This window comes from Ambystoma mexicanum, chromosome 5q, assembly GCF_040938575.1.
Source record: "Ambystoma mexicanum isolate Mex_15411 chromosome 5q, UKY_AmexF1_1, whole genome shotgun sequence".
NCBI classification, from domain to species: Eukaryota; Metazoa; Chordata; class Amphibia; order Caudata; family Ambystomatidae; genus Ambystoma; species Ambystoma mexicanum.
This window is the reverse complement of record NC_090933.1, coordinates 1216016449-1216037442: the sequence shown is the minus strand read 5'-3', so window position 1 is coordinate 1216037442 and position 20994 is coordinate 1216016449. Positions and strand designations below refer to the sequence as shown.

The 20994-nt window shown below is 47.4% G+C and overlaps 1 protein-coding gene across 4 annotated transcripts in view; it reads left to right on the top strand.

The window, feature by feature from the left end:
- TSNARE1 (t-SNARE domain containing 1) overlaps positions 1 to 20994 on the top strand; it is a 1594453-nt gene that overhangs the window by 799897 nt on the left and 773562 nt on the right. Inside the window, exon 1 of one of the 4 annotated variants that reach the window (XM_069621723.1) lies at positions 10279 to 10378. The exons of the other annotated variants lie outside the window; for them this stretch is intronic. Within the exon in view, the coding sequence (XP_069477824.1) occupies positions 10374 to 10378 (5 nt within the window). The 5' untranslated portion in view covers positions 10279 to 10373. Of the gene's footprint in view, positions 1 to 10278; positions 10379 to 20994 lie in introns of those variants that run through there. 4 annotated transcript variants of the gene reach the window in all.

Genomic DNA, 20994 nt, shown 5'->3' with positions numbered 1-20994 from the left:
TATACTTATTGAAGTTCTAGACAACTTTGCTAAACTCTCTGGAATATATTTTAATGGAGAAAAGTCATGCCTTTTTTCCAACTGCCGGGCTCGGGAGGGTTCGGAGTGATGCTTTGCCACAAATGGGGCTACCGAGGGAAGGGAGTGCTTTCAGATACTTAAGAGTACATATTATGCATACACCTGAAGACATGCATACATGCAATACAGCTGGGGTAGTGCAGGGGCAGAGAAAGTCGATGTCATTTTGGTCTAGGCTCCCAATGTCAATGCTGGGCAGAGTAGCCATTGTAAACATGATTGTACTGCCTAGATTCTTGTACTTCTTCCTCAATGGCCACCACTACATAACTGTTCCTTTTTTTCGGTTACTAGATACACTGATAAGTGGTTTCTTGTGGGGTAAATCTCGGCATAGGATTTCCCTGACAATGGTGTATTTGTCGTAAAAGGAGGGTGGCGTACATCTCCCGGACCTGGAATGTTACTGTTTGGCGGCACAGCTAAGTCATGTGTCGAAGTGGCTCTCAGATGAAGTGACGTCTGAAATGCGGCTGCTTGGGTGGCTGGTTGCCCCAGCCTACCTCAGATAAGTGATATGGTTGCCGCTGAATTGTTTGGACGCTACAGACTTACTAGTCAGCCTGGGCAGGAAGGTGTGTCGCAGGGCACTGAAAGTTGGTTGCCCTTATTCGCCTAACATGTAATAGTGGCAGATGTTGGCAGAAATAGAGACAAGCTTGCGGTAGCACGCCGATAGGGGAGTTGGATAGTCACTAACTGGGGGTGATATGTACGAAAATGGTACATTCAAGATCAAGACACTGTACATGAGCAGAATGGGCTTCCTTTTGGGCAGTTCCTGAGGTATATGAGTATGGAGGAGGTGGCTAAGCGAAAAGGGCCCGGGTGGCCGGAGGAACCGGTGGCGACTGCGCTACTAATCCTAATGTACTCAGGACGGTTGGTGACCGGTGTCTAGACTGTATGGTGTCCTAAATGATGGGCCCAATCCCCGGAGCCTCAAGTTAAAAACAAGCTTGGAAATGGATCTGGGGGTGGACATAGGGGAGCGGGACTGGGAACGCATTCTTCAGTTTCCTAAGGAACTGTCCAGAAATACATGCTTTAAACTGATCCAAACATGTGCTACACCATACTTGCATGACTCCTAGCAGAGTGGCTAAATTTTATGAAGATAGGCAGTCAACCTCATCTTGGTGTCGGGCTGATGGGGCTGATTTGATATATATGTTCTGGTGGTGTATTAAGGTGCAGGGTCTCTGGGCCCGGGTCGAACAGGTGTGTAGAGAAGCAGGGGGTCACAAGATACTCCTGAAATCTGTGGAGTGCCTGCTGGGTATATACCCGAGAAATAGCAAGTACAAGCACATTGTTAAGTCAATGGATTTGGCATATATCTTTGTTAAGCGTTGTATTGCTATGTCCTAGAAATCAGCTGGGGGCCCACAGTACTCGCGCTGGTATAGGGACTTTAAAACTTGGCCTGAAGCAGAGACAAACGTGTGAGCCAGGACGGTGCAGGAATTGGAGACTACCTCAGGGGGAGCTTATGGTCTGTGGAAACAGCTGGTTTGGGATATGTTTCATCCCTGATGACAAGCCACCGTGAATGTATTGCCACACCCAGAGGGTTGCATGTATAGTCATCCTGGCTTTTAATGCTACTCTACTGGTAGCTCTATAATCCTAGATATAGTGGGAACTTGGCTGCAAAGAACTGATATGTATGGTTGGAGTGTTGTTGGTCCCGGATTTGGACCCAACCAATGCAATGATAATATGTGGACCTAGTTAATATGCATGGAAAATGTTGACCTGTTATTAGACCTGTTGGTCTGGTTTGGGATACTGGAAGATTGCACCAAGTAACTGTAAGGCATACTTTTAACTGATGCATGTGATCTATTGTATTAATGTTGTTTATAAATGCCAATAAACTGATTTAAAAATAAATATGACTCTCCGAGAGGAGGATCATACCATTGTTGGAGCAGCAGCTTCTCATCAGAGAAGCACGCCCCCAGGTGTTCAGGTATGCGTTCCTCTATGTGGCTACTGCCTTAAAGGTTTCCACTACTATACCACAAAACTTCCATACTCGTAACACTTCATATTAGCCCACATCACCTACCTACAAAGCTGGTACCATGTATATTCACTCTAACCTGGTAGGCAAAACACAAATTCTGGCAGACATGGGCAGATGCCAGGGCCTGGCCAGACTAGAGCTGCAGAAATGGAGGCAAAAAAAACAGACTGGAAATTAGCATTGCCGGTCTATGCCCTAAGAATGTGCAACCTGCTGCCCATAATAATATGAAATTGGGTTCTGATGTCACGCTTCATGCCGGAGTCCAGCTTCTATGCACAGGACCGGGTTCCAAACTGTTCTGCTCAGCTTTGTATTGCTTCCAAGGCGAGCGCGTTGCCTCTGAGCTAAACAGCAAACTCGCCCGCCCTCATTCAATTCTGATGAAACAAATTTAAAAAACTCTCCTTTAAGGAGCACCTTCTTCACACCCTATAAAATGCATCCTCGGTTACCACTCAGCCCAGTATTGCACCTGAAATCCACGCTCTTCAACCCACCCCTATGGTCAACCCCCTTGCCCGCTCCTCATTTCAGGACTCAAACGTTCCACGCATATTGGAAAAGTGAACTACTCCTTGCTGATCTAAATGGTATGATATTATTAAACGCTATGTTGTAAAGTTTCCCCCTCGCCGTCCAACAACCCTGTAGAGTATGCCTATAACCCGACTAATGGACCTCTTTCTCTTGCTCACTGAAGCTAGGTGTGCATTCAGTTCACATATAAAATAAATACAATGTGGCAGCTGAATGTGGCAATTTTTAGGGGAATGTTCGGGTTCTTGTTAAGGACAACTGGTCTGGCTGCTGGAGTGGAAGAGGCATGGTATACATGACAACAACTGTGTAGCGCAGAAAGAAAAACGATTGTCAACAGTATTGTAAGGATTGAATGCTGTTTGCCCTGTTAGGATTGGCACTTGTGATGTCAGGATCGCTGGGCCCACTGCACCATCTTACTACTTTCATCTAGTGTTGGCTAACTTGCTGTGGTCTTGTGGGAGCAAAGGATTTCACATAGATTGTGATAATCGTGGTTAATAAAGCATGGTATGCTTGTGGAAGAAATGCTGTGTTGCAATATTCTTAGGAGGAGAATTGTTAGTGACTGAGGGAGAGTAAAGTCCACGAATACATAGATTTGGGCCCGAAAGTTTTTTTTAAAAAGATATATCATGTCAGTACAAAGGAAACATGATTTTGTTAGAAGAACAGGCATCGAGTAGGTTTGTTTTATTTGTTTACCCAAAAGAAAGAACATCATGAAAAAAGTCCATTTGGGGAGCACAATATTATTTAGAAAATAAGAAGCTCTAAAGATGTCATTCAGTGAGGGTGCCCAGGCTTGCAAATGCATACAGAAGGACAGACTTCAATGCTGCCTTCTCCTTCCTTTTCACGTTCAACTATCACAGAGTCTATCCTGAACTTGGCCACTCCTGCTCTCTTGGTTTGGCAGTCCCAGTATTCCTATGCTGGTTTATCTAGACAAATTAAATTAACAACAAACACATACACTGCTGCAATTTATTAGGCGGTACTCTCGACTCAGGGAGTTCCTTCCCCCGCCCCTCCTGAGCAGGCTGGCACACACCCAAAGCGCTTATACAGATTCAACTTTAGTGAGGCCTCCAACCTGTCTCGCACCACCCCAATATTACTCTCTGTACCACCAATGAGCTATTAACCAGGCTGGTGTATAGTAAGAATATATATTTATTTAAGGTTTGACAAAGAAGAATAGCAACCAAAACATCAGCCACCAACACAATGGAACTAAACAATGTAACAATTTCAAAGTACTTGCACCATTGACTGACTTGTATTTCTAATGAACTTACAGATTCTACAACACATGGGTAAAAATTAGAGACTGTACATCAAGCACACAGAGGATTTCTTGCACATTAACAACTATGAATTTTGAATAGCCCACAGTGATTCCTGGGGTTATCACAATGCTCCTCTCTCCCAGAAACTCCCACCCCCAGACATCAGTTAGATATGCCCCCTTAATTTGAAGGCAAGGTACAGGGAGTTGGAATAAGTAGCAAAATCGTTTTGGCTTTGTATTAAAAGGCAGGGTTTGACAAATGGACACAGGGAAAAAAGGGTTTGGGTTTTTTGTATTTGAAAGGCAAAGTCAGGACAGTAACTCAATGGGGCTTTTTATTTTCATGAAATACAGGGCTTTGGGAAAATCGTTATGGGATGTAAGAAAATAAATAGGAAATTTCGTATTGCACACTTGGCAGTCACTTGAATGGCAGCGTTTTACGGTTACTTATTTTGGGATTAGGTACAGCCCCTTAGGTACAGAAAACAGGGGTTTCAGAAAGGTAGAGTCACCCACGTACTTAAATGTCTATACCAGCTCCAACATACTGGCCATGAACTTTAGTTGCAAAATCTAACAACACTCATCCCGTGATTTTCAATATGGGAATTAATTGATTTAACTTAAATTCAATGCACTAAGGATCTGCACTGCTTCCTCCCCTCCCCACAATTTAATGGAAAAGATAGGGCAGGCAGTTCCCAACACAATTCAATTTAAATGAATGGGGTGATTTTCTATAGCGAAATTAATTTGAGTTGGATTCAATAAAATGTGCCAAGAGTCTCCCCAGTTCCACCCCCCTATCCGCTATGTGAGATGAAGATTAAGGCTTGCAGCCCCTCCCCCCCACACACGTTGGTTGCCATTTTTATTAATCTACTTACATGGGAGGCCTTGGTTATGGGACCTCCAGGGAAACAGCAGAGCTCCTCTGAGGACAGCACAGAGCAGGTCAAAGGCTGCAGTCAAGGGTAGTCCCCAGCACCCAGACTTTCTCAGGCTCCTCAAATAGTAGGCCCAGCTAGCTTCTAGATTTCTCAGTCTCTGTCTCCCACGCAATGTTTAAGGCCCAGAAATAGAGTGGGAAAGTCAAGGAAAAATCAAAAGTCCAATCCAACAGACAGACCCGTTCTTCCTATACTAATCTGCTTATCATCCTCAGGCTTTACCGCAATAGCACCCAAATGGTGGAATGCCCTCCCCACAAAACTCAGAAATAACACCTCCTTTTGGTCATTTAGAAAAAAAATCTAAAAACCCTCCTTCAGGTCTGACCCAGCTCAACAATCACCTATTCCCGCAGATTAATTTACCTACGACTAAACATGTAAGAATCTGATGTAACAATGTAATGCCATGGACAAACTTGTAAAAGTAACTATGCAACACTATTTTATATATATATATATATATATATATATATATATATATATATATATATATATATATATATATATATATACACGTGTGTAACTTGTAAACCTGCAAGGAACTGCTGAAAAGATCTGACAGTGAAGCTTTGTAAACCTGGAACCATATTCTTAAGCATGTCTCAGCGCCTAGTTGCCTCTGGGCTTTGCGCACCGTATGAATAAGTAAATAAAAATAAACAAAGAAAGGCCCCAAGAGTCGATAAGTCAAAGAAAGATCCCTCTCTTATAGGGCTGGCGACATTCCATTGTTATCATAATTTCCGACATTACAGATTGGCCAGCTCTTTCCCCCCAACCCCCCAATACACCCACTGCCTGCTAACAGGCACGGATGATGGAAGCTGAGGGAGGAGAAAAATTCATCATCCCAAAATGAACAGTGCGTTTAACTTTTTCAGTAAATCTAATAACATGGCTGCTACCCTAATTTTTCAGATAGTTGCAAGCACATATATATTTTTGTGTTCTATATTTTATGGCGAGTCGGAAAATACTAATCCTATCTCTGCACGGCCTTCCTGGGAGGAGCTACCATTTTTATTGATGTACTGCTGAGCCGAAATAGTCACAAATTGGCCCTTCCTGATTCAAACCTTACTCCCATAACCTATCATCACACCAACTTTCTATTGTCCCGGAATTATGGGAAGGCCGGAATCATAATTTTTCTCATAACTCAAGTTGTATCCATCACCCAAAATGTGTTTACACATGATCCCGACTGGCTTTTCCTCCCCTTTAATAGGAGTCTGGGATGGGCTCACTGGGACATATGGTTCTCTTTTAATTAAAGAAAAGGTGGCCCAATGTTAATCATATGGCAAGACATCACTTGTGTCCCTCAGTTTCACATAGCCCCAATCTATTCCTAAATTGCATTTCTCCATCGTCACCTGACCCGAACATCTGCTTATCAGCAATCTGTTTCATACACAATGTGTGATCTTCCATTAGTGTCTCTGAAGCCCTTTCTTGAGGTCGAGATAGCCCTGAAAAGGTAATTTCTGTTGGCCATTAATGCACAGCTAATGGGGCGCACACAGATATGCCACAGTTAACATAGCAAACCAAAAACGAAATAGGCCTTTCTCTTTACATGCTGTGATTTTATATGATGAAAATAAAGTCTTTTTATTCCTGATAACACAATCTGTCACCTGACTTTATTTCTTAAATGTCAGACATCGTTCCTCCTTTTTATCTTCCAAATACCCTGTATTTCAGATGCATCTTTTCTTTCCACGTGCACTGCTGCAGTTTTAAATCGGTCGGAGGTGCCTTTCCCCAATTTACACAAAGTCAACATCTGCAGCCCCTTATGTTATTTCCCATTCATTGGGCATGTACATCAGTTTTAAGCTCTCATGTAGAATACCCTTCACTTGCGCCTCTGTCCATTTTAGTGGAGCTGGCTATGCCCATTTCTTTCCATTTCCCTAGGCCTTATATCGAAAATCACAGTTTTGTACTGGCTTTTATATTTCAATAGAACTCCACATTAGCCAGATTTACTCTCACAATAGGGACATAGCATGCCTCTCCATCATGGTCACTCTGGGGCTGTAATTTCACCCCACACCACGCTTAAGGGTTTTCCTGCACACATCTCAAACACATCACACAGCCATACACTTCAAATCATATTATCTACGTATTTGCTCTAATCTGACCTCAAGTCAAAACTCCTGGATCTACAAACGCTATTGGAATTAACCTTGGTGACCTTCTGAACACTTGACTTGTGGTCCAGGATAAACTGGAGCATAATGCACCCAGGATGGCCATACGTCTCACCTCTACCCTTTACCTGACTAAACTATGGCTTCTTTTCCTGTTCATCTACTCACCATGACGTTTTTACTGCTACATCCTTTTCATTGTTTTCCCCACCCCAACCAGTGCTTTAAGTGGGATGCGAAATCAAGTGGCCGGGCTCCAACAGTGGGTTTTGTCCTAAAGAGTGTTGGAAGTGTCCTAAAGGAGGGGCAGGTGGCTTAGGCACTGGCCATGTGTCCCAAAACAATAATATATCATGAGACCCTGCAAACCAGTATTTTGGGTTACTCAGCAGTTTCTTAGGTGGATTGGTTTGCAGCTTATTTGCATAGTGTAAATAAACCTTTCTCTGGCTCAATTTTTAAACTGACTTTCTCACTTTGTATAAAAAGAATCCAATTGGTGAGTAAATCTCCATATTTATGCAAAAAGAATTTTCACCAGGCCTGACGTCCGGGCCAGCATATTTAGACCTCCTTCATAAGTGGTCATTCAGGGTTTCAGTTCCCGGTTGACTGTCTTCCTTTGTCCTGCTCTGGAAGGCCAACACCCCTATCCCGTGATAATCTGCAGCCATTTACCCCATCTCTTTATTGCTTCATCTAGGATTTTGACGGAATAATACCAAAATGTCACCTCCAAAAATCGGACTGGTTCATTGCTGCACCTTTGCGCTGTAATAAAATGCCGATTTCCCCCCACCCCACACTACACTGACTAATGGGAGCAGTGGTTGTGGGGGTGTCACACACTCCCATTAGTCAGTCTAGTGGGGCTAGGGGGGTTGCAGGGGTGTCCCCCGCTTCCATTAAATGAAGCGGGGGAAAATAAAAACAAAGACCCGCGAAACCAGTTCAGACCCACGTTAGTGGGCGAGAACTGGCGCTGCAGGGTCAGAGTAGAGACGGCGGCACACTTCACGGTGTGTCGCCGAACAGGTAAGTTGGTAATGGGGGGAGGCAGTTATGGGAATGCAGAGCACAGTGATCTATGTGATCGCTGCGCCATAATGAGTGTCGGCAAATTTGTTGTCGACATTATGTGCGGCGCAGTGATCACATAGATTTATTTTTTGACAAAAGGGTGTGTCACGTTGAATGTGCATTTGCTGGACAAAGACCGACCTAGTTAAAAAGTATTCACTTGTCCCGGACAGGTTTTACTTTCAGTTCTTCTCGTAGGGCAGGGAATTTGGTTGAATGTTAATGAAGTTCAAGAGGACACTCCTGTTATGCACCGTCAATGATAACATCAGGGAATTGGTGTTTGCATTATGAAAACGCTCCATTATATAATGTATGCACCACACAGCTGCCTCGTAGATGGTAGGGCGTCAATAATGGGCCCCCACCCAACTTCAGCCAGTACTAAAGTCACCTTTGAGATAGGGAAGGGGGGGGCAAATAACACCAACGTCAGCTGCAGGCAGTTTTTCGTAAAATGAGAGCATTTTGGGAACATAAGAATGACCACAATTTATGCTATATTTGACAAATATTCCTGACAGTGATTCAAACCTGTAACCCTTGTGAGCCCCGCCGTGCTGCTTTTAAAATTAGTCTTAACACCCCAAAAGTAAAATGTTTAAGAAATCACGAGCCATATATACTAATTTGGACAGACCTAGTGGAGGCTTTGCTGGAAATGTTTGGGGGGGGGGGGGGTCATACCACCTAAATGAGACCCCTGCCAAATGAGTGGGCCACAATTGTATGACACAAAAGGTGGGGTGGTACTTCCACCGCCGCACTCTCCCACCCCCCTAAAATTACACCCATGGATAGAAACTAGCCTCGGAGTGTGAGGCATTGCCTGTAAACCTGAGCGGAAAATGGCTTCCGCTTTCCCTGCACGTAGTCCCTTCATGGAGGAGAGGGAGTCCTTTACAGCTTGTTCAGATAAAAACACGTGCGAGTTTCCAGTGCGTGCTTTGAGGCCCTTGACTCTCGATCAGGAAAAATGATCCCAGTTGACTGGGAAGCATCCCTCGTGCCCCACTGCAAGTCCGTGGCTCGTGACCATTTTTTGGAGACTGACGGAGAGGTTCTGTTCTGGCTCACTTAAAACCCTGCCCCTCACAGACTTAGGTGAGGACACCCCTGCCAGGGATGCAATATGCCACTTTCTGGAGGAGCCTAGCCACTCTGAGAGAACTATGGTGGCTATTTGGCACATTAGCTATTTGGCACATTATATAAACTCTATACCATCATAATAGTGGGTTTACTGGTCTTCGTCCTGGTCCTCTGTTCCAGACAATACGGATGTGTTTTTTTTAGGAATCCCTAGTCTATACCAAGCTACAGCTGCGTTATAATTGCAGAATGCAGGTTTACGCTGCAGCCTTCATTGGCATTGCTAAAATCCCAACTCGTCCTCTGCGTATTGTTAATTTTGGATTTTACAACCCAAAAAAATTGTATAGTGTACAGCTAGTAAGAAATGGCATATGAGGGTCACAAAGCTTGTAGGCGTTTGGTTTACCCACCCATTGACTGCTAATGGCCATGCTAATCCCTATGGCCATTCCCACCTGCTTACTGCCCCTCCTGGGAAAAACTCATGCTCTCGGGATCTTTTTGAGCTAGCTCTACTAAGACTTGGCATCAAACGGTCTGCTCAAAGTGCCCTCTGGTGTTTGTCAGACGTTTGAGAGTTAATGACTTACTTTGAGTTGTAAACACCCTACTGGTGTAATTCAAATGTCTCCAGTATGCATGTCCTTCACTGAAGTCCTGTTAACAACCAGCATTGGCAACGCCAACAGTTTTGGCTTGTGTATAAGTAAGGGGCATTTGCCAGGCACTGCTGTTATATGCCCTGGTACTTGCACCGTTTTGCAGCTGCTGCCACCAATGGTCAGCCAATAGCAATGTGGCAGTGCCTGGGAAACTCCTTCCCGATGCCAACACAAAAGCCACAACTTGACATTGCAATTGCTTATTTGAAATAAGGTAACGGCACTCTAGCGTGTACAGATAACGGTGAAAAAGAAGACCCCTGTACATGTCGTACAGCTAGTCCCTGTGCTTGCTTGGAGTGTTCAAGCATGAGCGCACTCGTGGCCCAGCTCGCGTCTAGTAGTTCTACTTGGGTGAAATCGTTAGGCTGCCTGTGCAGGAGCACGGATGGCAGCGGAAGAGGTGCGCCCGGGATTCTTCCGTGGCAATTAGCTGCATGGGCTGGGAGGCAGCCCGACCGCCTTCTCATGAGGTAAACGCTCTACGGATGAACGCGTTGCTGTGCCCATAAGGAGTGCTCCGGCCCTCGTGGCGCGAGAAGACGTGGATCTGGAGCCGGCGCTGTGGGGATAATGCGTGTGCCGGGGTCTGCCTATTGATGTGGCTGCTAAACGGCGGCTCTTTACGTCAGGCAAGCAGCGTTCCTGTGCATCAGAGCACGGCGGGCGGGCGGGCAGGCGGGCGGCAGCTAGCGCTCTGTGTGGGTGGCACTCTGTGTGCGTGTGCTCGCCGTTGCCAAGGAGAGGGGGGTCCCACACCGCTACCAGTCCAGGCCCTTGTACAGGGTACCCATCCTGGCTGAGGAGGGGATGCACAGACTCCCACGCACGGGCCAAGTGGCTTTTGCTTTTCCTCCATCCCCATATTCAATTAAGGCACTGGGGGGAGATGGCGGGAAAATATCTTGTGCGAGTGCGCAGGTGGATGGCGACGGGTTCCCGCGTGACTCAGGCGCATGGCGCGAGGTGGGCGCCCGTGGAACGTGTTACTACGCCTGTCCCCCAACCTCATGATCTGTCTGCGAGCCTTTGCTTTGCCTGCCATGGGAAGAAGGGCCGCCATTGCATGAGAGACGACTGCCATGTTTGGAGTATCTAAGATAGGGTGTGCCGCTGAAAACGCCTATGTATAGACTTTCTAAATTCAAGCTTAATATGGAGTCGTGTGTGATTAGCTATAATGTTGAGTAAAACAACTGGGGGGGGGGGGGTATAAACGAACTGTGTTGTGCACTCTGGGTTAGACATGTTCCTCAGCGTGAAGAGTTTTCACGCCAGGATGCAAGCACATGGCGGGGCCAAGTGGTTTCACGGTTTGTCTCCACTGTCACTGGCTACCTGGGTAGATATCTGAGGGGCTGACCTCAAGCTGGTCGAAGGTGCTAAACCCCAACACACTTGTTCCCTATGGCATTACTGGAAATTGCTGTGGTCAAGCGCATGCCTGCAACTCTATGGGTTGTGGGCGGCAACCTTTTCACTGTGAAATGGTGAATTCTGTGCACAGATAACATAATGCACCTTACGTGGAGAGATTTAATACATTCATATCATTGAACACACAATTATGATTCACAAGTGAATCCAGTACGTCCAAGGGGGCACTTTTTTTAAATCCAGGAAAAAGGCAAGATCCATAGGATGAAAAAAAGATTCATGACCGCATAAGGAAAACGAGCCCAGATAAGGATTATTTATACCCCGACCCAATTGGAAATAAGCATATTGATTAGAAACAAACCCAAAGTCCTTGATTATTCACGAGGACCGTATGATCCGTCTGGTTGGCTGCATGAGACTTGGAAGTTTACTCAGTGGGAGCAAAAACAGTACCCATCAGTGTGAGGCTGGCATTATGTGAGTAGTAGTTGCCTGATTTTGGGCTTGCTCTTTGGTGGGAGTCTTGCATTCAGTCTTCAAACAAATCCTGGGGGCAGGGCACAATCATGTCTTTGAGGCCATTGCTGAAGGTCCGTACACAACCTTGGTACACAATAGGACTTGCTACACAATAGGAGTTTCCTGTTCCAGGCACCAATGCTTCCAATTTTCTTTTTTTTCCCCTGCTTGAGGACACGCAGGCACAAATTTTCTGGGAAGGATGAAGTTTCAATACAGTAGCAATTGTCAAAAGGTGGGAGAGATTGAAAGCATGTAATTCTTTCAACCTCTCTGGTTATTGTATCCCAGGTCAACTTGGCACTGCAAAAAAACTGGACCAGTGCTATGATTATCTCCGATTCCATTGTTGATTGGGGCTTGCACAGTCAAAAGGGTTAACTTTATGGACATTGGTTGGACTGTGGGTCTGCCTTCTACTCTTTGGCTCCTCCATACAGTCACTGTCGCAGAACAGGAATATGCATGGATGGGTCAAGGTGGCAAGCTGGGATGAGTGGGCACCAAAGGAAGGCACACTTGGAATAGTGCCACTGTCTTTTAACCCAACTCGAGAGAGATTCTGACTTGCATATGCTACAGGTGGGGCAAGAACGCATACTTGGAATGGTGCCACTGTCTTTTAACCCAACTCGAGAGAGATTTTGGCTTGCATATGCTACAGGTGGGATAGGAATGCACACTTGGAATGGTGTCGTTGTCTTTTAACCCAACCCGAGAGAGATTTTGGCTTGCATACACTACAGGTGGGATAGGAATGCACACTTGGAATGGTGTCATTGTCTTTTAACCCAACCAGAGAGAGATTATGGCTTGCATACACTACAGGTGGGATAGGAATGCACACTTGGAATGGTGTCATTGTCTTTTAACCCAACCCGAGAGAGATTTTGGCTTGCATACGCTACAGGTGGGACAGGAACGCACACTTGGAATGGTGCCACTGTCTTTTATCCCAACTTGAGAGAGATTCTGGATGGCAAATGCTACAGGTGGGGCAGGAACGCACACTTGGAATGGTGCCACTGTCTTTTAACCCAATCCGAGAGAGATTCTGGCTTGCATATGCTACAGGTGGGGCAGGAACGCACACTTGGAATGGTGCCACTGTCTTTTATCCCAACTCGAGAGAGATTCTGGCTTGCATATGCTACAAGTGGGACAGGAAGGCACACTTGGAATGGTGCCATTGTCTTTTATCCCAACTCGAGAGAGATTCTGGATGGCAAATGCTACAGGTGGGGCAGGAACTAACCCTGCTGCATAAAGACTTGATGACAACGTCCCTAATCTTCTGCAAAGTGACATTCTTGGTGCCAGGTTGAGGATTTTACTCCGGCTCAGTTAGTTCCATTCAAAAGAACATATATTTTGGATTAAACAACTATGTGATGTTAGTACCAAAGTGTTACCTATGTGGTCTCTCGTATTCCGTTCTTGAAGCCAAAATTATGCTTGCATCTTAATGTAAAGAAAACACCAGGCTTGATCTCAGAAACTGGTCAGATAATGGTATTGTGTGGTAACAGGTCCGGTGAGTTATTTCCAGAATTTCAGGCACACTGCACATGCCAACGTGGGCATTGAGTGTCTCCCGAGAGGAGATCCCTGTCCTAGGTCTGGACTGCTGTCCTTGTAGCAGCTACTCACTGGGCGTGTTCACACTCAGCCTGTAATGTGACCAGGTTTCTGACATCAAGCTTGGTGCTTTCTTTACATTAAGATGCAAGCATAATTTATGCTTAAAGAACGGAATACGGGAGACCACACAGGTACCACTTTGATAGTAACATCACATGGTTGTTTCATCCACAATATGTTCTTTTGAATGGAACTAATTGCTAACCCAGCATGGAGTAATGCTTGATCCCCGAGGAAGAGCAATGCTCGTAACACGTGTAGGTTCACTGATGACAATGGCCTTCTAGCTGCATAATTGATTCATAATAAATCACTGATAACTCAAAAAATCTCTTTTGTATATTTAAATTAATAGAATTCCAATTCATATACAAGAAATCTCAATTTACATCATTTTAGGGAAGTCGCTGTTAGGAACTGAGCTGTCCTTTCAGTACACTTTGTATTTGACCTCTGTGTTGATTGATGGGTGTATGATATATATATTTCTGATGCTTGTTAATCTGCTTAGAATCACATGCTGTGCATATGGTCCGACATCCAGTGGTAAGCGCGGAGTATTGCATCTTGTCTTTCGGGGACCGAAAGAGGACGTCGGCATAGGAGTGTCTGTAGCACTATCCCTATCGGAATGTGTGTAGTACCCAAAATCCCTCACGCGCCGAGGTCCCTCAGATTATTTTTTCTGCCCAGATAACTGGTCGCCCTATAGCGGAGCTCTAACTAGAGACATTGTTTATCTTTACCGAAATGTCGGTTTATTCCCCGTTAAGTCACTTTGCCAATAACTACATCTTCGACGAAGACTACGGGGGAATCGTCTACGGCTGTGGATTTCGGCGCCTAAGATCCGGCGGCTGGATTGTCCACGGGGTCGGGCCCTCTGGCCGACCTATACAGTAGGGAGAGTGGGGTCGGAGTGCCCATATTGTTTAGTATGTCTTTCCTCCTTTCCCCTCTTTTCCCTTGCGGTCTGGTCTTCCTTCACTTTTTCTATGGAAAGGACTCCTTTTAGATTCTGCCCTAAGTGTAGGGTCAGATATCCTTGGAAGGACGAACACAGGACGTGTAACGCCTGTCTCCCCCTAGAACACGACGAGAAGCGGTGTGCGGCGTGCAAACTCCTTCGGCTCAAGACCCTTAAGGAGCGCTGTGTAAAGCGGTGGGCCGCGTACGGTATGTCACAAGTGGAGCCCCCCCTCCCTCACCGCCACACCAGCCAAAAATGACAGTGGTACTTTGGATGATCAAACGTCCAACGCAGATCTTATAGACCTTGAGGCGGACACTTCTAGATCCGCCACGCCCGTCCCCAACCCTTCCAGGCTCGACTCTGGTCTTGCTACAAGGACCACACCCGGCGATAGGGGCGTACAAGCGCATCGCACTAAGCACACAACTCCTACGCCAATTTCAACGCCTTTGTCGAAAAAGGCGAAAGTGCCAATGGGGCCGCCGAAGTCTTCGCCGGTTCCCTCGGATCGCTCTGATCCAAAGCCTTCCCCGCATTCGCTGCAGCGTATGGCGACTGGGCAATCAAAACAAACCGAGGGCGCTACTCCAAAGCCTACACCTGTCGAAAGTCGGGAGTCCGACGCTTTTGACGAGTTCCAAGGCATCAGTAGGCCCGAAAGCTACGGCTAGGCCCCTACCCGGAAACCCGACCGCTAGGCTTCGTGGTGGCGCAGACGGTATTTCTACTGCCGACAAATCATCGGAGCCTCTGTCTCACGATGATTCGGCGACTATCCAAGGTAGCATCGGAAGAATCACAGCGACGGTGGGCCTTATTCCGGTTCCGCCAGAGGTTATGGGTCAATCTGCGGAAAATATTTCGGCGGATTGGAGTCCTGATTCACATGATATCTACCTAGATAGTCAAGAGACTCTCTCCGACACCTTTAGAGGTTCCCTTTGGCACCAAAGTGCGGAGAACGTCACTTCTCCTCCCGCCGGCCCGTTTGGGTCCTCTAAATTGACTACAGAAAAATTTGAGGGTTGTATGGATCGGCTGGAGCGGATTATCAGTTCTTCTGATCATCCGCTCCCAAAAAGGGCTTGGGTAGACCCTAACTCCCAAATTCAAGTAGATCAGTCTCAGGTTTTCCAACAAGAAGACATGATCCATATGGATACTTATAGACACATCTATAATGTAGAAGAGGAAGCTTCCTTTCTCAAACTATGAGGAGGATCAACAGGATACGACAGACAACTGGGAGGAAATCCAGCAGGAAGGTGAAAACCCTTGGACACAACAAGATCAGGACTCTGATATTTTGTGCTTAGATTCTCCTCCGTCCACCCCGGCTTGCCAGGCCTCCCCTGTGGATGACCAAATGGCTTTCAACTCCATGTTAAAAAAGCAGCAGAATTCTTCAAAATAGCCACTCAAGAGGCCGTACCAGAGCAGGATTTCGTGGAGGATATTAAAGAAAAACCTCCGGCGAGTCAATCCATCCCCCTTAACTCTGTTAAGAGACTGGTATCTCCCTCTTTGGTCACACCTGCTCAGACACGGGCAGTGAACCAGAGAGTCGAAAAATTATTTCGGCCTTCTCCTACCGACCCTCTGTATATCAAAGAGCACGCCATCCCGGACTCACTGGTAGTGACTACCACTCGAAAAAGGGCAGGGGTACCCCTTGCCATGGGAGAATCACCACCGGACAAGGAGTCTAAAAGGTTGTATGCCCTGGGCAAACGTGTCACATCAGCAGCTGCATACACCATTCGGGTTGCTAATAATACTACGTTATTAGCAAGCTATGCTGATGCCCAATGGAACTTACTCCAAGAAGGCCTCCAGGAGGTTCCTGAACCCGCCAGAACAAAGCTTCTCTCCATTGTTTCGGAGGGAAAACTGGCTAACCAGAATGTTGTGAAGAACCCCCTGGACACTGCAGGAACAGCAGGCAGGTCTCTTGCACAAGGTACTCTTCTGAAAAGACACGCATGGCTGCGTACATCGGGCTTCAGACATGAGACTCAGGCCTCCCTCAATAATAAACCCATTGAGGAGACCAACCTCTTCGGGAAAGCAGTTGATGAAGCGTTGGAGACGGCCAAGAAGGAGCACAAGACCATTAGGTCTTTGCACCAAATTACACAAAAACCCTCCTCCCAGAGGGGTAACAATTCTCGGCGGTCCTTTCGAGGACAAGCCTGTGCCGGTCAGAACAACTATGGCACGGGTAACTTCAACATGAATCAAGCATCCGGAAGCCCTACTTACTACCCCTCGAGGGGTCAGAAACGCGGCAAAGGTAGAGACAGAGGCCCCAATCCCAAAGGAGCAACAGCCTCTGGTCAGAAATGACCACCAAGTTCAGGTCCCCTCCCATGTCTCCCCGGTTGGGGGGCGATTAACATCTTTCCTCAAGGCATGGGAGGGTATAACTTCCGACTAGTGGGTCTTAAAGACGGGTCGCCCACGGTTATTGCGTGGAATTCCCCGACCTCCACAGTTAGGACCGCCGCGCTCACGGCACCTTTCACCGGACCATCTGGAGATCCTGATCCAAGAGGTGGAAGCACTGCTGGGAAAGGACGTCATAGAAGCCATCCCTATTCTTCAGGTAAACGAGGGTATTTATTCAGTGTACTTCCTTGTACCCAAAAAGGATGTCACCATGCGTCCTGTTCTGGATCTGCGCCCAGCGAACAAATGTATAAAACCCTAGAAGTTTTGCATGGTAACACTGCAGGAGGTGATCCCGTTGCTGAAACAGGGGGACTTCATGGAAACATTGGATATGAAAGATGCATACTTTCATATTTCAATGTTGCCAGCGCACCGAAAATACCAAGGTTCATGCCCCAGGACAAACACTACCAGTTCAAAGTACTCCCCTTCGGCATCGCCTCAGCGCCAAGGGTTTTTACCAAAGTCTTGGCAGTGGCAGCAGCACACCTGCGCAGACTATCAGTCCCAGTTTACCCTTACCTCGACGACTGGCTCATTACGGGGGACTCGTTCAATGCTTGTTTTTCGAACACCCAAAAAACAGTAGATCTCCTCTTCAGCGTGGGTTTTTCAATCAACGAGAAGAAATCCAGCTTAGTCCCCAGCCAAGGAAAACTATTTCTGGGAGCGCTAATTCGGACGGAAGACGGCCTTGTCTTCCCCTCCAGCGAGAGTGTTCAGAACATGCTCTCTCAGATTCCTCAATATGTAGCCAGTTGGGAGGTGCCGGTACGCAAAGCGATGCGTTTGCTAGGGATGATGGGCGCGGGTGTTGGCGTCCCGCGGAGGGTGTTTTGGCCCAGGAGGGCCTCCATTACTGCAGACCACGCCCCCTCCACTACTTTCCCGACGCCTCTCGGCCCGCCAGGGTGAAGCCCGCGGGGGACAAGGGCGCGGGTGTTGGCGTCCCGCGGAGGGTGTTTTGGCCCAGGAGGGCCTCCATTACTGCAGACCACGCCCCCTCCACTACTTTCCCGACGCCTCTCGGCCCGCCAGGGTGAAGCCCGCGGGGGACAAGGGCGCGGGTGTTGGCGTCCCGCGGAGGGTGTTCGCGGACCCGTGGAGGTGCACCTGGACTGTGAGGTGAGACTGAGGCATTTACTGTGGGGAGGGCCAACAAAGCCAACAAAGCCTATAGCGTGTATAGAGGGCCAGACCTCTACTACCCCCCCCTGCAGGCGCTCAAGGTCATATCATGGCGGGTCTTTCCCAGGAAATCGCCAATGGAGCCACGGAAGGTGGAGACATTTCCTCTCCTTTTTCCCCACTTCACCTCTCTAAATCCTCTCTTCTATCGAGTCTACAGGGACCCTTGGCCCCACTGGTGAATCGGAAGCCAATTAAGGGCAGAAGGCTGAGGGGAGGTATGTTGTGTAAAGCACTCGGGGCTACGCAGGCAAAGGGATCTGGTATTGGGAGTCTCCGTGGGAAAGGAGTTCCTGTCCAACTGTCCTCGGTCACTGCTTGCACCAAAGAGGGAGCCTCGTTAGAATCCTTGCTTAAGTCACCCTGCCCCCCCAGCCTGCAGGTGGGGCCCCTACCTAGTCCCTCTGGGACCTCCTGCGATCATGTTTCAATCCCTCTTCCCAAAACTGGACATTTAAGCCCATTTCTGGATGACCTTGGGTCCCCTGTCAACCTGTTAACCCCTGGAGGGGGTCTTGACTGTGTGGCTACAGCCGGACTTCTGGACACTTTGGCCAACGGATGTGAGAGGATCTCAATGGGGTTTTCGAAACTGATTAAAGGGAATCCTCATACTTATATTGAAGCTGAAGCCCATCCCGCCGCCTCCCCTGTGCCCATGTTTGTGGCTCCTGAGGCCTTGGGTCCAGTCGACTTGAGCAGGGGAGAGAAGTCCTGCCATCCGTCCAGACCTGGTATTAAGCCAACCTCTGATGCTCCCCCAGGGGTTGGCTCCTTGCCCCGTCTTAGCCCTCCCCTGGCCTCTAAATCCATCCCAAATGGTGAACATTCTCTACCAGCCCAAACTTCCTCTGATTCTGCAACCCTCCCTAGCTGTCCCTGGAACCTCCTGTTATCAGAGATGGCCGAGATCAAAAATCTTTTGTTAGTGTTGATCAAGGGGACACGGGGGACCTGGGGGGAGGAGGGTACGGGTAGGGAAGGTGAGAGCGCAGTAGGGTCCGGCCCTAGGGGTCCTAATCTTTCCTTTGATAAAGGGTCACATCCCCTGATCCCCTGTCCGTCCCTGGCTACTTCCGTGGCTAGGTCTCCTCAGTCCCTGAGGAGCCGACCAAAGCTAGGTTTTCCCCCACTGTCACCCCGAAGGAGTGAAACCACTGTTCTAGACTCAAGGACTAAGCCCCCATTGATGCAGCACCCTGTGGGGAGGAGGGCAAGTGCCTCAATCCCCGGTCCGGGCAGGCCAAGGTTGGGGCGCCACACTAATGAAGGCTGTAGTAGCTCCATGGTCCTCCTTCATGGTGTTCTAAAACCCACTTTTGGCACAAGAGAACCAAGGGACGCCCTGCGGAATAAATGTTTACATTGGTTGCGGGCTGTGGGGGAGTGTGAGTTTGTGTCCATGGGCTCTTTGTTGGAGTGCACCAGACTGTCCAATCCTTCAGCCAAAACGGACATCGTCAAACTGGTTTTTGGGAGCGCCCATCTGGCAAGGGCCGTATTGGAAAAATGTAATGGCCATTGGCTGATAGGGAAAAGTGGTATCACTGTCAGCGCACCCCCTATACCTGCCCTTGTGTGCCCTGCAAGAGCCTCCTCTGGGTTTAGTCCCCTTTCAGGGGCAAATCTAACCGCCTTGGGCCCGAGGGAAAGTAGGGGAGGGACAGAATTAGGGATTTAATGAATTGTTGAGCTATTGTTTTTATTCGGGAGTAGTGATTGTAATTGCCTATTTGTGATGTTTTTGCATTCTGTTTTTTGTGTTTGATGGATTTCTTTGAAAATCCGAATAAACCTGTTTGACTTGACTTGTATATACTTGGTTCCCAATGCGCGGCCGCGCATGCGTCCCATGCAAGAGTGGTTCAACAGCCAGTGGTGTCAGGCCAGCGTATAATGGGAAGATCTGTTAGTTGTCTCGCCAGACTTCGTTCTCTCTCTGCAGTGGTGGTCAAGAGAAAACCTCTTGAAGGGGAAGACCTTCACCACCCCTGCAGTTGAAGCCACTCTCACGACAGACGCATCTCTCACGGGGTTGGGGTGGGGGGCTCACCTGCTTCAGCAGACAGCACACGTAGTGTGGTCCCCTCAAGTAGCGTCCAACCACATAAACTTACTGGAACTACTAGCGGTGTTCAAAGCATTGAAAGCCTTTCAGGTGAATCTGCAAGGGAAGACAGTACTGATTCTAACAGACAGCACTACAGCAATGTATTACCTGAACAACCAGGGGGGCACTCACTCTCCAGGGCTATCCAAGCTGTCCCAAAACATTTGGATATGGGCTCTCAAACACAAGATGTTTTTGTTGTCCCAACATGTTTGTTTGTTTGTTTATTTTATTTAGTATAGCGCTCCAGACCCAGGGGTAAATGGGCGCTTAAAGGACAAGTTACAAGGTTACAGTATACAAACAGTTACCATATATGGCATACTTCTGCCACAATTGGTTATCTACAGGCAGGTATTAGGAAACATTTCAGAATATGTACAATATATACAATAAGTACTAAGCTTAGTCTATCCGAGGATTACCTTCTCCAGAAGCCAGCTAATGACTAGGTTTCTGAACAATTGGAAGGATTTGGCCAGTTTAATATTCAGTGGCAGGGTGTTCGAAAGTTGAGGGGCGAGGACAGTGAAGCTCGAACCTCCCGCTCTTTTGGCAGTGAATCTGGGCACGATGAGGCTGAGAGTGTTGGATGATCTGGTGACTCTTGTGTTGGGTTTAAGAGTGAGTTTGTTGGTCAGGTACTGGGGGGCTACGTGGTTTAAGGCTTTGTAGGTGAGGCAAAGGGTTTTTAGGTCGATTTGTTGCTGAATGGATAACCATTTGCAAGATATTCTTGTGTGGGAGATGTGCTCTCTCTTGGGAATATTTATTATTGGCACCAAGGTAAAGGCTATTACAGTAGTGAAGCTTTGATTGTATAAGGG